At 37.8% G+C, this 17674-nt stretch overlaps 2 protein-coding genes across 3 annotated transcripts; one reads left to right on the top strand and one right to left on the bottom strand.

Annotated features, from left to right (window-relative positions):
- Positions 1–238: 238 nt before the first annotated feature.
- On the bottom strand, positions 239–6081 carry sult5a1 (sulfotransferase family 5A, member 1). Of its 2 annotated transcripts, XM_039794976.1 has the most exons (7): positions 5912–6081; positions 5495–5706; positions 5116–5242; positions 4939–5036; positions 4461–4641; positions 3660–3813; positions 239–1598 (listed from the first exon to the last, which is right to left on the bottom strand). In XM_039794976.1, the coding sequence occupies exons 1-6, from the start codon at positions 6048–6050 to the stop codon at positions 3665–3667; spliced, it is 906 nt and encodes a 301-aa protein (XP_039650910.1). In that variant the 5' UTR covers positions 6051–6081; the 3' UTR covers positions 239–1598; positions 3660–3664. The 2 variants fall into 2 exon arrangements, with proteins under 2 accessions (XP_039650910.1, XP_039650909.1); XM_039794975.1 differs by lacking the exon at positions 239–1598 and having other exon boundaries at positions 3430–3813.
- A 4290-nt stretch (positions 6082–10371) lies between these two features.
- dpep1 (dipeptidase 1) lies at positions 10372–17674 on the top strand. Its single transcript, XM_039796128.1, has 11 exons — positions 10372–10776; positions 11026–11152; positions 11533–11665; positions 11771–11921; positions 13390–13459; positions 14037–14059; positions 14177–14213; positions 14907–14991; positions 15092–15167; positions 15508–15643; positions 17287–17674. Exons 1-11 carry the CDS (start codon positions 10649–10651, stop codon positions 17470–17472), a joined length of 1152 nt encoding a protein of 383 aa, XP_039652062.1. The 5' UTR covers positions 10372–10648; the 3' UTR covers positions 17473–17674.

The following is a 17674-nucleotide window of genomic DNA, read 5'->3' as shown; positions in this document are numbered from 1 at the left end:
GTCACATGGCTGAAATGTGTGAGAGTCTGTGCACAGCAAAGAGCGGAAATGTTACAACTGTGTGTGAGTGTTTGTATGTGTGACCATGCATTGACTTCTTTAGCAGCTGATACAACAGCCCATTGGAGCCCTTGTCAACTCAATTACTCTGTGTACATTTAACAAAAATCAAGTGACAGAAGGTGAAAGAAGAGATAAAGACAAACCACTTTTACAAAAAAAAGGGAACTGTGTATCATTGAAATTTTCTATGAGATACATTTATTTCACAGACAAAGTCAGTCTTCACACAGTTTTCTTTACCTACAGTGGGATTTCGGAGCAGCTGAATCTAATTTACAAACAAACACAAAATACAAATCTTAAGGCAGGACTTGAGTAATGATTATTTCATGAAACAGGCTTTCATACCATGTTTGGAAAAGACAAGATACAATATTCATCTAGGTTGTTGCATAAGCTTGAGTTTGAATGTCGTTTCTATCCAATTAGGCCTTCTGACATCAAAAGTACACACACATGACACACAAAAGTCAATTCACAAATGCAGGAAGTACATACAGACACGCAACCGTGAAATTCTAAATAAGCTCGGTAAGTATCAGCAGCACACTTATGTGGCATTGAAAGCAAACAAATAAACCAGTCTATAGCTGCTGCTTAAACTAGATTATTCAAATCATCTGCACGCAGCTGAATCAACCCTGTGTGCTAGGAGATAAAAAGGTATTATACATGTTTTTAAAACAACAACAACAACAACTGTAGCCTTGTTTTGAATAGAGACAAAAAAATGTCTGAATTTTGGATGCACTTCAAGCATCGTTAAAAAAAACTACACCACAACATTCTCAGAGAAAAGCATGTTAGATTAATTTTAATTATTTTATTATCTATCAGGCAGCCCCCAGTTAGATTATGAAAAATAATCTAACTGTAAAAAAATCATAGACTGTATAAAATAGGTTAATATCAGCATGTTTACTTTAATCTCTCTCAGAACACTGTCAACATTTTGCATGTGGACTAATCATGTTTCCACTGTAATTATTGGGTGGCAGCATAAATCTTAGAGACGAATGTCTTAAAACCTGGACAATCTGCATGGCGAGAAACCACAAAAGGTACATAAGAAAATTATTTCAGAATTTGAGTGACTTGGCCCAACACTTGCTCCAATGGATAAAAGAGTACTCCAGCAATCTATCATTGCACTCCTATTGATGGATTAACAATGGACAGTTTTTAAACAGATCAAAATTGATGCAGCAGAACCAGAGATATGTCATTTTTATTTCACACATTCTTCTTCCTTCTCAAAGCCGGGCACCTACATTACCCAAAATGCAACTTGACAACCAACAGTTCAGTTGTTCATTTATCAGATTTCACACAGCTCCCTCTGGAGCCACAAAAGCTTTTATACAACTTTTTTTTTTACATATGCAGTTGTGTGAAATGGGTGGAGTTCCTCTATAAAGTTGGAGTGAGCTTGGGGTGCCCAGGTAGCTCACCTAGTAGAGCATTCGCTGTGTCCCCCCTGCATCGGCTCAGTTTGATGTGATTTTAACCCTCCCTTCCTTGTCTCTTCAGCTGTACTGTATCAAATGGCAAACAAACAAAACTTAAAAAAAGAAAAACAACTACAACAAAAATCAAATCTTCAAAGTTGGAGTAAGCTTGACTAGCTACGTAACTAACTTACATTCACATTAAAATTTTAGACTATACACATCTTAATCAGAATCTGACTCTCTATTGAAGATTTAACTATTTGGCAACACATGCTCTACTGTAACCTATATATAAAAACATATTGAAACATAGTTTCCATGAAGGGTATGCTATAGCAACATGGCAGCTTGCCCACCATTAAAATAGCATGGAAAGTCTATTATTTAGTTGTCTGTTTAGTCATCTGGTTTAAAGCTACCACATATCTATGCTTATATTTTTTCATAGAACCATATGTTTTGTATACCACTTATTACATTTCAAAACAGGACATGGCAAAATCTAGGCAACTTTATGATTTATCCATGGATCATACTGCTCATCACTAGTTGTTTAATGTTTTTTGCGAATACCAAATCCAACTCTCGATTTAAACAAACAAACTCTAAACTTAGCCTCAAAGTTAAATTTGTATTGTTGTACTGATGGAAAAAGGTTTTAGTTGAGCTGTTTTATTAGTCAGCTTGACAAATTCACAAATGTCAATGAGAGCATTTCCTCTATTTTATTTCCTCTTTCGCTGTCAAACCAAAAATGGTGCAAGGACTCCTCTTCTCTTTTTTAAAGGTGCCCTGCCACACGTCTTCCATTACTTTGTGGTGATGTCTGAAGTTCTACCATGGACTCTAACATTTTTTGTGGAAAAAATTCCTTGGTTACCTTGTTTCAAGCCATTCTAGCGTGGTATAGAAAGCCTGCAGGAAGACTCAGCTCAATTTCTGCCAGTTCTAATTAATATTCAACAAGCTAAGCTGATTGAATCTGATTGGTTAACAGCTAGCCAATGAGAGCCTGGCTGTCAGCATCCTTTACCCAGCGCAACTGGACGAGCTCACACTGATCATATTTAAAACTCTGTGTCTGTCTCTGCTTCCTGTGTTGCTCAGACTAGATTCAAGACTAAAGGTCATTATCTGGGCTCCAAAATGTGTCATCTTTTTTATTGTCAAGTCCTGTTTCTGAGTATTTCTTCATTTAATCTTTTTTTTTAAACTTCTTTTATAATTCCTAACTTGTATGTATAATGTTTGTTAATAATGTGTTCTCAGAATTTACAGTATGTTCATGTTTGTTTTGCTATGAACTAATTTAATAATCGTGTGCTACTCCAAACCATTCAGTTTCCCAACTCCATGGTGTTATTGCTGACCTAAGCCTTAAAGAAATAGTTACACATTTTGGGAAATACAAATATTTGTGTCCTTGTCCAGAATATCAATATCAGTCTTTGTCTGTACGGTGAATATTTAGCTAGAGCCAGCAGTTGGTTGTCTTAGCTTAGAATAGTTCTGTACTATCTGTACTGTATGTTCACTCTATTACTGTACAGACACACACACGCATGCACGCACGCACACACACGCACGCACACACACACACACACATGCACGCATGCACACACACACACACACACACATGTACACACACACACACACACACGCACACACATACACACACATACATACACACACACACATACTCGATAGGATTTGATCAAAGCTCTCCAGTGCATGGAAACTGGAGGGGGAGCAACACCTTTCTTTGGGTGTGTAAAGTGACAGGACGCACAAGGGCAGCTCAGCCCTGTAGACAAGGAGATTTAAAATATAACATTTGACCTGTCCTTCACATTAGCACATTAGCAACCTTAAGTGCCACTTGTTTTGCACTAAAGCACACATAATTTGGACAACCAACTGTAAGAGGATTTATTGATACATAATTATAAGCATCATTATAAGTGTCACATTGTTTCAGACACATTACTGCAATGAAAGCAAGACTGCGCTATACATACGAGGCATTGAAGGGTACTAAACATTGCATGTCAAAAAAGTGGCCCTATAATCATTTACTGTAAACTACAACTCAGGGAAACCCATCTACTTGTGATCCATCTCCCAGGATGCAACATGATTTCTAACCTTATTTAGCTTTTTTCATTAGTGTGCGTCTCCTCTTTATGTTGCTCCTCCCACACAAACTCTAAAGCGCAGTCCTCCATCTTGGACTGGAAGATGCTTTTGAAATATTGATTCAGCTCCTCTGTGAACATGTTTTTCCAGTCTCCAATTTTACCTGAATTGTAGGAAGGGAACAGGGAGGGATGAGATTTTATTAAAGACCAAATACGTGATTTTTAAAACAATATAAACTACAATTAAATGTACACACAGTTCTTTTCAACTGATCATGATTTTAAATATAGGCATTTTGAATCCTTTGTCTACAGACATTACAGATGTAAACAAGACAGTTTCACTCTGATATTCTGTCCAATAGATCAGCGACCGTTTTGACCGCATGACATTTGTTAACGACATTTGGTGCATTTGAAAAAGTGCAGTGTGAACGCAACCAAACCAAATGAAAATTGCAACAATGTTGCAACTTAACCCCTGAATTGCACCGAGTCTACCGAACTATAGGTGTAAAAACGCAGTTAGAGGCCTGAAGAGATCAAATAATCCAATATTTCACAAAAATAATGACAATTAATGTAACAGAATATATATATTTTTTTATATCTTTGACCTCTCAGATTTATCTTTGGAACCCTTGGGATGTGCCAACCCTCAAGTAATTTTTGGATTGATAGCAGGTTCCAATTTTGATGATCACTGTTTTATTTTTATTTTTTTTACATTTGGATCACATATTGTGAGACATAGGACGCAATCAATTAACCAAGATTGATTTATCAGCATTTAATAGAACAGCCCCACCTTTTCTCATGAAGGAGCCCTTGCTATGGTCCATTATGTCCGCAGTGACCAGGGTGTAGTTGGCCATCTTGTTGTCTTTCATGCTGCTGAAGCAGCAGTGTTTCACACAGTTGTTGATCTCGTCCTCCAGCAGGGGACTGTGTAGGTGAGAGCTCACCCTCTTTATGACGCCATGTAGGTCCTAACAGCAGGAACATTATTAAAAATCATTCAAAAAAGGAACTAATCCCAACATTAAATTTGATTGCAGTGTGCAATGACTCCCTCAGAATGCTAAAAAATGATTACAACCTCTGAAGGCAAACTGACAGAGTAAACATTTTCACATCATGAACTTCCACTTTTAGACTTGCTTCGGCCTTTGTGATTGAGGAACAAGATAAATATATATCTTAAAAGACATTTTACATTTTTAGTTGTCTATTTAAAATTTATGGACATTTAGCATGATGAAAATGATAAATAAATCCTCCTTTACCAACGACATCTCTTCATAGGTGATGTGAAGCAGATTGTTCATAGTTGCTGTCTGACTGGTCCAGCCTTTAATGTGGTCAAACCAGGAGCCATAGTGCACTGCAACAAAAGTACAACAAGTCAGCATCCTCACAAAACAATGAAATAAATGGATCTATTTGTCCTGATGTCAACTCACGTGTGCCCTCCAGGAATCGATTTAAAAACTCTGGAAATGAGCCAGCTTCAGGAAGGAAGTTGGCCATTTTGTGGAAGTGATAGAAGGACACTGCCACATCTTTAGGGTTTCTGCTCACATAGATGACCTGTGAGATGACACAGAGCAACGGTGTCAAAATGTTTGTACTCTACCAAGAAAACCAAGATACATACTGAGCGGAGTAGTGACACTGTTAATAAATTACCTCAAACCTTTTTCATTTCTATATTACAACTTCCTTACACTTTCTGACTCTGATACCGAACTGTCTGCTAATATATAAATTGACCTGCCCAAATTTATTGGCCTGTCTCTATACTCTGTGGTCTAAACAGTCGAATTAACATGTACATTTGACCTTTGCTTTGGAGCCCTGGAGGGTGGGCCCGAGCAGCTGATGAGGCAGGTGTGAGGTGATGACTCGAGGTGTGGTGGGTGAGGCCTCCAGTACCGCAGCAAAATAATGGTGCTCCAGCCAGGGAGCCCGAGTCCAGTTTGGGAAAGTTTGGGACACTTGTGGGTCCCCTCTGCTGGATATGAGAGACACAATTTCCTGCATCCATGTGGTGCCTGTTGACAAAAAAGAAAGATCTGAATTTCATTATTAAAAAATTGCATAATAACGAATTATGTAACTTCCAGTCACAGTATAGCACCCTTAAATGGATTTGACATGTCTGCAATGAGTTACTCAACATGCTCATGTGGTTAGTTGCATAGACTTAAAGACACTGCATGTGCAATGTATCCTGATCAGTTGGTTGTATCTTCTTACCTGACTTTGGATAGGAGACGATGACGATATCCGTGTCCTGAAAGGGAAATTTGAGAGCAAGTTGTAAGGAATCCTGGGTGTGCAGGTGTCCAGGAAACAAAATACCATGAAATGTCTCTATGACATCCAACCTGGCCATTTCCAACTTTGATATAAGTATGCTCTTTGCTGGTTCTTTTTTTTTTTTTTTTTTTTTTTTTTTTCTGTCTCTTTTAGCTGCCTCTTGACTAGTTTTTCTTCTGTGTTTACCTTTCTGTAACTCTGCCTGTCTCTACTCTACTCTACTGTTTCTTTGTGCATCCGAACTGTGAGAGAGACCAAGTGAGGAGCATACAGGCTTTATATGAGCCTCAAAAGAGGAAATGCAAATGGCAATCCTCAACTTGGTGTCAGGCAGTGGGTGTCACTTGCAAATTGTGTGTATAATCGCAGCTGCCAGCCAGCTGGGATCTGGGTTTGTTTTGTTTAGGCCGTGGTTTGTACAGTACGTTTACCCCGCAGTAGTTGCTGGAATTTGAATAATGTTTGATGCACGTCTGGTTTTCAATAGTTATTATTCACATATTTTTAACAGCGTGAATCCTGATTTTACCCTCACATTTCAGCATAATGACTTTGAAGTTGACGAAAAAAAAACACTCTGTCTAACAGTATATCATATTTATTGTGTATCAACTTGTTCTAGCTGTTGTTTTATGGCCACACTATTCCATCAAATGGAAATATTCTTGATGTCTTGTGCATCATTTTAGACACACTTCCCTAAAACTCAGCCTTAAACCCACAGAGGGTTTGTGGATCCCACGTAAGGTCTCAACCCTGAGAGGCAGCATGATGGTTGTTGTAGCCGTTGATTTAAAGACTTGTCAATGTCAATGAAAATGCACAGTATTCAAAATGCGTCTTTAATCTGTTTAGAGTATAGGCAGGTAAGCTTCCCACATTCATAGGCCATGCTAGTTTTGGGTAATGAACAAGGTATAGAAAAGATGAAGTAAAAAAATTTAAATAAATTAAGTGCTGAGTTTGGGTTCATTCTTTCAGTCACCCAGGACTCATATGAGTGTAGTAGATTGAGTTACATTGAAAGTAATACAGTTTTTGCCGATTGCTTACACACTGAAATCAAAAGTATTACACAATTATCAAAACCTTACACTAAAGGGCCAAAACATTGGCCAAGATGTGCACCACTATAAGCACAATGTCAGCCTCACACTTTTTGCAAAACAATACATACAGTGATTTGCAAAACACTAAGCACACTTGTATACATTAGACAGAGAAGTACATCATGATGTCACTTCCTGGCAATTCAAAACCACTGACTGTTATATCACCAAACCTATGAGCCAATCTGCTTAACTGTAGACACACCAATCAGGTTTAAGCACCATAAAAATGCAGCAGGTAAGTCTAGTATTTTCTGTACTGTATTTTCAGTTTATTTCAGATCTTTCTTTTTATTTATTTTTATTTTTTTTACTATAATTGTAACCTGTACTGGATACAGTTTGTCTGTTGTTTGCTGAGCTAACAGTGTTATACACACTACTGTAGTAGCATGAAAACTGACTGATTTGGATATATGGAGAGAAATAAATTAAACTTTCCTCAGTCTGCAGCATTGGTCCTAGTGGTGTAGTGTTTGGTGAACTTATTGTATATCTGTATTTTCTCTGTGTACTTCATTTACAGTACTCTAATCACTAAGAAGTAGAATTGCTAAAAGGGTTTTAGGTGTACATGGTTCCAACAGAATTAAGTCATATGAAACGTGTGTGTTTTATATGGTAACAAAATATGTGTTTTATAAATTAGTGTTTCATTTTGCAAAGTCTGGTCTGAGGTGTTCTGCTACAGAACACACTGTGCTCTGTGACTGCAAGGATGAATTCTGATAACTGGTGGATATGTGCACAGAGGTAGAATTGAAATTGTTGTAGACATTTCTGTTAGTAAGAGGTCAAAATAGTTGAATCTCCCTTCTAACTAAAATCACTTGTATGTGGGTATAGCTGGGTGTAAACAATGGAGACAATACTGGAAATTGAAACCATTTTTGTGTTTTGTCTGGCAGTTGTTGATAAAGCCCTCAGGACCTAACTCAGATTATGTTTGCATTGTGGTTTGAATGTAATCCAGTCCTTCATGGCTGACAGAGCCAGGCTAGCTGTTCCCCCTGTTTCCAGTCTTTATGCTAAGCTAAGATAAACAACTGCTGGCTCTAGCTAAATATTTACCATTACCATTAACATACGGTACAGATAGTACAGAACACACTGTGCTCTGTGACTGTAAAATATTACTTTTTAATTTATTTTTTCTGAAATATTAGTAAGATGTTGTACAGTTTTAAAATTAAGCCATATTGATTTGAAAGCAATGTGTTAATTATTTATTTATCTTTATTTAAAAAAAAAAACATTTGATAAAAATGGAACTGGCTTTATTGTTGGTTATGCTTGAAAATTAGATGATCTAGACTGGACCACTAGTTACAAAATAATAATAAAAAAACAACTAGTGATGCAGTTATCTTGCGTATGTCATTAATAATAATCAAACATATTCACTGAAATGTGGTGAGAAGTATGAAATAAAAAAGACTGTACATGAAACACCCCATGCCAACGTCTGGTTTTCAATAGTTATTATTCACATATTTTTAACAGCGTGAATCCTGATTTTACCCTCACATTTCAGCATAATGACTTTGAAGTTCACGAAAAAAAAACACTCTGTCTAACAGTATATCATATTTATTGTGTATCGACTTGTTCTAGCTGTTGTTTTATGGCCACACTATTCCATCAAATGGAAATACTAGTTATAATATAAAGTTATATACTAGTAATAAAGACCACTAGTTACAAAATAATAATAAAAAAAACAACTAGTGATGCAGTTATCTTGCGTATGTCATTAATAATAATCAAACATATTCACTGAAATGTGGTGAGTATGAAATAAAAAAGACTGTACATGAAACACCCCATGCCAAAATATAAAAACTGAATCATTCTCATTTCTTTGACCCAGTAAAGTGGGCAATCATTTCCTGGAGACCATTGTAATCTTTATTGACTTATTGGAAATGCAGCCTTGAAGATAAGAAGATGAAGTTGATAGGGGCAATACAGTAAATCATTGCTTACAGAAGGGCATCTTATCTGTTGTTTTATTTGTTATATTCAATATAGATTAAGCTATTCTTCCTCCGCCTGGATACTGCATCCCCATCCTCAACCATGAGGCTTTACAGAGGGTGGTTACTGTAAAAATGCACAGCACATCACCAGAATGGACCTGCCACCCAGGGAGGACCTCTACATATGCGCACATATATAACCATACCTAGTGTGGTTATATATGTTATATATTTACTTCTCATTATGCACATGTATATTACTACATTCCTTTTTACATTCAGTCATATTAATTTGCAATACTGTCTACACAAATGTATTATATAATTATATTACTTAATTTATATTTCATCTGTTTATATTTTAGCCCTATATCTTAACTTGCATTTGAGCTTTATACTTGTGTTTTTTTTTCCTTTAGTTATTTATTGAGCATTTTCGGAGGTCTCTGAGGCCTAAGATTTTCATTGCCATTGTGGCTGTTATTGTTGTCCACATGACAATAAAGAACCTTGAACCTTGGGCTTTTAGTACAGCATAAAAAAAAATAATTTGACAAATTTGAATCATTACACAAGACATCAGATTATTATCCAAGAACTCACTCGTAACTCTCTTGTGGTGAGATGTCTTCCCTGATTGAGTCGGAACACTGGTGCACTTCTTCATATCAGATATGAAGTCCTAATATCAGCTGCAATACATCATAACTGCAACAGTGTGGCTCATTGATGAGTTTTTAATTGTTTTTGGACAACACAATAAATAATAAGTTGTGTCAGACTCTACTACATACTTTCTAGTGGAATTATTTCATTGTTGTTTAAAGGTCTTTTCATCGAATTTGTTGAAAAGAAAAAAAGGAATATATATATATATATATATATATATATATATATATATATATATATATAAACACATAAACCCTCATTGCACAGGTCTATTAATCATGCCATTTAAGTTATGTAGCAACTTGGAAGATCATTAATTAAGTTTCAGTTTATGTGAGCATCTATAATATACATTTATTCTACAAAAAATAAATAATACAAATCTTGCTTTGTAGAGAACTCACTCTTCACAGTGAATATGGTTAATGTGATCCAGACTGCTGTGCTGGTTCTGCTTAGCAGTTCTGGAATGACACATATACTACTACTATACTACTACTACATATAAAGCATATGTTGTGGACTTTAGAAAAGCAGTCGAAAGGTACATTATACATTAACCAACATACACTGATTAACAACTGTAGAGAGTATAAAAGTGATTGAGCTACTGTGTTGCATTTATGACTGCTGACTCTGTTATGAAAAACAGATCCAAGACAGAGGAGGAGCGATAAGCAGAGTTAATCTACAGAGGCATATTCAGACGGAAAAGGACAGAAAGTTGGAGAGAGAATTTCAAAGAATCTGCATATATGAAAACAACAAACTAAAAAGTTGGCAACCTGGAAATAAATCTGTTCCAGCAGCAGTTAGTAGAATCAGGATTACTCAGCGGTTAAAGAAAGCACAAGAAAGTTTAGGGACCCAGAGAAAAAGAAGAGCAGCGCGTTTAACAGTGTGTCAAAGTTGAAGAAATGCTGTCCAAGGTTATCTCAGCTGCATATTTGGCACTGTGGATCAGTTCTTGTGTTGTCACCTCAGCTGTGGATGTTCACATGACCAGAGCTTTGCAGCTGATGTCTGAGACCCCGCTCATTGACGGGTAAGTGGAAATGTCTTTTGCAAAAACTGTGCTTTGCATGACGGTTCTAATGATGTGTGCTGTTTGCCTGAGCAACAACAACAGTAAAAATGTTATACTCTGTAGTAAAAGCTCACTTCTGGAAGCAATTTCTAGTGCTGATCTGGGCAAACAGGCGGTTTTCTTCCATGCTGTTAAATCAAAGTTTATTATGCAAGTTTTGAGAAAAGTCTCTGTGAGGGTGTGACCCTTCACTTTCTGATCTTTCAGCCATAATGACCTGCCTTGGCAGCTTCGGAAGCAATTCAACAACGAGCTTAACAAAGTGGATCTTTACACGCTGGAAACAACACACACCAACATCCCTAAGATTAAGGAGGGACGGCTGGGTGCGCAGGTACATACAGAACATAATGTACTGGGAATTGGGAAATTAAAGGAAACTATGCTTTCAATGACAAGTGATTCTTTATCTGCTAGGTTGTTTAAAATATGCCAAGGCTATCATTATCATTATCAGAATGTGCTGTGTGTAATTATTGAGAATTAACTATGTGTGTTTCCATTTTATCTATTTTCATGCAGCCATTTTGCAGGGGAGCTTTTGTAAAATAGATGCTGTGTCTAACACTCCAGGTTATACAAACAAAGCATACATAACCAATCATCAGTCAAGACTTACAAAAGAGATGTGGTTTTAAGAAGGATTATAGCAGCTCCATAAACTTCCCCTGCATATACTACGGTACTGATAATTATCTTTTGTTCCTCTTTCAGTTTTGGTCGGCCTATGTTCCCTGTGAGACTCAGTACAAAGATGCTGTCAGACAAACACTGGAGCAGATAGATGTGGTTCACAGGATGTGTGAAAAATACCCAGAAACCTTTATGTTTGCTACCAGTAGCCAAGGTGAGACTTTTAGCTGTACAAGTCATTTCAGAGACATTTTCCACCTCTAATCTATTCATACCTGCCTCTGAATCACCCATTATCTCTCATTTCTGCACTGCACAGACATCATGAAGGCTTTCAACATGAACAAGACAGCCAGTCTGATTGGGGTGGAGGGGGGCCACTCCCTTGACAGCAGTCTGGGCACCCTGCGCACCATGTACCAGCTGGGGGTTCGCTACCTTACACTCACACACTCCTGCAACACACCCTGGTAAGAGCCAGCAGATTTACTCCATCAAACACGCAAAGAAAAATGTACACACGTGACCTTACAACAGTAACACAAGCGTCACACAAGTGATTTTTTTCTTGATTGATCGATTGATTGTTTGGTATGTAAAACTTGAGAAAATAATGAGAAATGCCGGTCACAATTACCAAGAGCCAAAGTGACACCTTCAAATTGCTTGTTTTGTCCGACCAATAGTCAGACTAAAAATTATTCAGTTTACTGTTACACTACAAGGAAAAGCAACAAATCCTCACTTTTGAGAAGCTGGAACCATGACATGTTTTTTGCAAGGAAGAATTACTTAAAACAAGTAAACTGTTATCAAAATAGTTTTCATTTTCACGCTAAATGTCTAATTTACTTGAGTAAATTTAACAATAAAAATGGTAGCTAGAGCACACTAATGACTTTCTCTATTCATTACCTGAGCTTTCAGTAAGGCTTGGTCATATCTTTGTGGTATATTACCATCAGACATCATGGTCAGTTTGTGCTGTGGAAAGTACGGGGGATTCCTGCAGGCTTGTTGAGCTCTCCAGGCAGCAGTATCAAGAGCCAGTTTGGCACTGAGATGCTTCACCTGATCACACATTGGCTAAATGTACTGTAACTGTAGAGGGAAACCTTATGAAACAAGGAAATGAAGAAAGAAAAAAGAACTGTCACCTATGAGTTCAGAATATGTACTTGTGTGACTACTGATTCAGCAGCATTCACATTATTGTTATTCAGTTCTTTATTGTGTGAATGCTGATTCAGCAGTATTATTACCCGATTCTTCCATACGATTTTCGGTCGCCTACTTCTTCTGCATATGTTCAGCTACAAAAAACATTCAAATATCAAAATGTTCAGCTCTTTAAGGACATTTGTGTTTGCATTTAACTTTTCTCCACCATTTAGAGTTTTTAAAACATTAAGCTTTTTTTCTTTCTACATTGAAAGTCAATGGAGAAATCTTTAAATCCTCTTCAGGCTTCTTCCACTTCTAATTGCTACTGCTCCCACATACTCCCACCCACAGATGTCATTCAAATTTTATTCATGAAACCTTCAGCTATTAGAAAATGGTTCAATACACAGTCCAGGTTGGCCCTTTTCATGACGTTTTTTTTCAACATACTATACTATGACTTTTTATCACCTTTTTCGACATACCATAGTATGACTTTTTTGCAACTAACTATGCTAATACTGTTTTCAACCTAAATTCTTTGGTGGCACACTGGCTCAGTGGTTAGCACTGCTGCCAGAAGGCAACCAGTAAGTAATCACTGCAGACTCAGAGCCAGGTTAGAAACACAGCCCAGGCTGGCTTTTTTTCATGAAATTTTTTTTAACATATAATACTATGAATTTTTTCGACTATGACTTTGTTATCACTTTTTTCAACATACCATACTTTGACTTTTTTTACTTTAACTAAGTATTTTTTTCTTCTTGTCAGGGCGGATAACTGGCTTGTCGACACTGGATCAGAGCCATCTCAACATAATGGCCTGTCTCCATTTGGCAAGGTCAGTAAACAAGCAGGGATGGGGAAATTGTGTAAAAATTGTAATAAGCTACAGATTAGTGTCTTAAAGTATTTGTTATATTATATATATAGATATAAAAGAAAAATTATAGTTTTGTTTACTTCCAAATTCAGTTGACTAAACATTTTTCTAGTACACACTTCAAAATAATGTAATTTTCCATAAAACATAAATATAAGAAAGTAATGTAATAAATAGCTATATGTAAATACAACTGACAAAGTATTATTTTATATTTAATATTGTGTTCATCCTACTAGATGGATAGAGATCCTATAAAAAGCATTCAGTTGTCACGTTTTTATTGTCTTGGCTTTTTCTTATGCTGGTCAACAGAAATGTGAAAACTTAAACTAATACTAATAATACCTCATAACTAATACTTACTGTTATTTCATAAAGGGGGTAAACTAACTAACTTACTGACTTACTGTTATTTTATAAACTAGTGATAGTAGAAATAAAAGAAATAAGTATTTTAGCGATTTATAAATGTTTTGGTCCCATAAACAATTTAAAATGATCATAGAAATAATCATTGTTCTTGCTACAACAGCAACTTATAGTGGAACCCCCCCCGGGGGGGGGGGGGGGCCCCCCGGCGGGGGGGGGGGGGGGGGGGGAGAAACCCCGGGGGCGGCCCGCCCAAAACCCCGGCAAAAAAAACCCCTTTTTTTTCCCCCCCCCTTTTTCCAGCAAGAGGAATGTCCCCGATGATGTTCTTATGAAAGTGGTGAGAGAGAGAGAGAGAGAGAGAGAGAGAGAGAGAGAGAGAGAGAAAGAGAAAAAAAGAGAGAAAGAGTGTTTTTGTGTGTGTGTGTGTCACAAGATAAATCTGAGTGGGTGTGAGATGATTACTGTATTGGGAGAGGAACAGTTTAAACAAGTTCAGCTACACAAATCGGTTTCTTTTTTTAATTTAAATTAAACAATCTGACAAGTCTAGACAGGAAATGTGTCTTTGGTGGAACTACCAAGGGGTCCCAACTAGACAGTGTTTTTTTTAAAAGGGGTCACAAACCACAAGGGTTGGGAACAATTGGTTTAATTTTTAACAATGTAATGTATTTTATAAGCGTATCCTATGTTCATGAAAAAATGAATTGGAGTTTCTGAGCTGAATGCAATAAAACGGTTGACAATAAGAGGGTTATTGTGCAGCACTGTAATAAAAGAGATCAAAGCTACTCAGTTATAACCAAGAGACAGGCACTCTATTATATAACAATACCCTTATGTACTTGGATTGTTGTGAGTTTGAATGCATCTCTTGGCCCTGGTCAAGTCTCTCCTTGTTCCTGTTCACTACAAAGCGTCTCCTGCCTAACAAAGCAGAAATGCGATGCTGTGTCTCCCTCCATCCTATAGATCAGAGTTTCTAGGTCTGTAAGAGTGTCACTGTGATGTAACATGTCTTTCTCTCCAGAATAATACCGGAGGAATTGTCATGGTGAACTTCTACAACGACTATGTGACCTGCCGCGATACTGCTACGGTCTCAGATGTTGCTGGTAAACTGCTGTTATGACCATGACAACTGCTGTAAACCTGATTAAATATTAACATTTATCATTTCTTTTCTAAGTTTATTGTTCACTGCTTTCATCATAGATCACTTTGACCATATAAAGAAAGTGGCTGGGGCAGGCATCATTGGTTTTGGTGGAGATTACGATGGGGTTACAAGGTGAGTTCAAAACAGTCAAGCAGTGCACCCAGATAGCTCAGTTGGTAGAGCGGGCGCCCATATATAGAGGTTTACTCCTCGACGCACGGGTTCAACTCCAACCTGTGGCCCTTTGCTGCATGTCATTCCCCCTCTCTCTCCCCTTTCATGTCTTCAGCTGTCCTGTCAAAAATAAAGGCCGAAAATGCCCCCAAAAAAATGTCACAGTCAAAACATTCAGGCGTTGACTTAAACGTAGGCTTCTGGTCACAACACAAAGCAGGGCTGAAATGGTAAAAGTCAACAAAAACTGTGGGTTCCAGAAAGTAAAATCATATTTCCCTGCATGTCATCCTCTCAGACTACCAGAGGGTCTGGAAGACGTGTCCAAGGTGCCCAAAGTGGTGGCTGAACTGCTGAGGAGAGGATGGACTGATGAGGAGGTCAAAGCTGCTCTGGGAGACAACCTGCTCAGAGTCCTAAGAGAGGCTGAGAAGGTGAAAAATATATAACATCCTTATTTCTTTTATTTCTACTATCACTAGTTTATTAAATAACAGTAAGTCAGTAAGTATTAGTTATTAGGTATTATTGAGGGTTATTTTAGGATTTGGGCTTGGAGACTACAAATTTATAAACATAAACATAAACAAAAATGAGGTGTAAAGTTGTAAAGACGTGGGAGTTAACCAGGCAGGAAGCGTTATTATACCCACATAACTTCTAAGCAAGCCCCGCCCGACGAAGCAGCTCGATTGGTTGGGGTTAGGCATTGACCTTGAGTGGTTAAAGGTCCCATGACACGGTGCTCTCTGGATGCTTTTATATAGGCCTTAGTGGTCCCCTAATACTGTATCTGAAGTCTGTTTCCTGAAATTCAGCCTTGGTGCAGAATTACAGCCACTAGAGCCAGTCCCACAATGAGCTTTCCTTAGTATGTGCCATTTCTGTGTCTGTAGATATTGAGGAGGAGGGAAGGTGGGGGTGTGGCCTTGACCAACTGCCACTTTGCTCGTTTGAAAGCCATGATGTCTCTCTCTCATGGGTGGGCCAAATTCTCTGGGCGGGCAAAGCAGAGAAAGGGGAGGTAACCTTGCTCCTTATGACCTCATAAGGAGGAAGATTCCATATCAGCCCATCTGAGCTTTCATTTTCTCCAAGGCAGAGCAGGATACCCAGGGCTCGGTTTACACCTATCACCATTTCTAGCCACTGGAGGACCATAGACAGGCTGGGTGAACGCATATTAATGTTAAAAAAACTCATAAAGTAAAATTTTCATGGCATGGGACCTTTAATGTTAGGATAGCCGATTGGTCAGGGGATAGGACCTGAACAAATAGGGCTACGTTACCTTGCGTAAGCATGGACGCCTGGCCAATAGTAGTGTGTGAATGCTATTGAAGGGCGGGTCTTGCCTAGAAGTTGCGTGGGTTCCATAATAACACAGACAGGAAGGGCCATTATGGGGGACAGAAGAATGGAAAGATTCACATCTTTATGCTCTGTGAGAATTGATATAATTGGAAAACTCAAAGTGGTCGTGTGATTGCAGAGATGACCATGGGAGGGTTAAACATATAGACCGTATAACACCATATCCATTTCATTTGAGTTTAATTACTTTGAACATGTGTTTTTGGCTATAGTGATGTCATGGTGTACTGCTACACACACACACACACACACACACACACACACACACACTGGAGTACACTTTTACTCTTTAAGATTTTTCTTAGTAATCATGATAGACATTTTCTTTAGTAACAAAAATCATCCAATGATTGTTGTCTGTTCATCAATGGAAACAGTGCAGCCAGTGGTGGAATGTAAGCACATTTACATTTACTCAGTTACTTTCTTTTTTTTACTTTTAACATGGTGGCCACAACAATGTAAAGCAAAAGGACATAAAGCTGATCTGTCAAAAGCAGTAACACGATTATAAGGTGCATTCAAATATTCAAATGTGAAAGGTTTGGATTTCTGTTATGCATCTTAAATGCTGATTGGATTTATAAAAGTAAAAACAAAAGTAAAAATGGTGCTTTGGTAGCAGGTGGACCCTGTGAGTGAAGACACACCTGTCACAGTGCCTTTCTGTCTGCTGCCTGACAGCCTTATCTTTGTGTGTCAGGTCCGTGACAGTCTGAACGGCACGAGTCCAGATGATGTTCCTATTCCATATGATGAGGTGAAGAACTCGTGTAGGACGAGCTACGGTTACCCCAACGCTGGAGCCGTCCACTCACTCAGCACACTGGTCCTTCTGCTCACACTGGCTGGCTCTTTTCAAATTAACAGCTTTATAAACTGTTTATAAATATGACTGATGGCATGTATGTCAAGAATGTGTCCATGAATACTAACACAATCTGTTTTAAATGGCAGGATCGTTTACACATGTCCTCTCTGCGCTCACAAAAACACCAAATATTTTCAGTTTACTGTTGAAATGCTTTTCAAGAGCTTGTTTTTTGTGAGATTTCAATGATCTAAATATATTAAAAATGAACAGTGACTAA

The sequence above is a fragment of the Perca fluviatilis genome, chromosome 3, assembly GCF_010015445.1.
Source record: "Perca fluviatilis chromosome 3, GENO_Pfluv_1.0, whole genome shotgun sequence".
In the NCBI taxonomy this organism is placed as follows: Eukaryota; Metazoa; Chordata; class Actinopteri; order Perciformes; family Percidae; genus Perca; species Perca fluviatilis.
The sequence above is the reverse complement of the archived record's forward strand: the minus strand, read 5'-3'. Positions and strand labels throughout refer to the sequence as shown.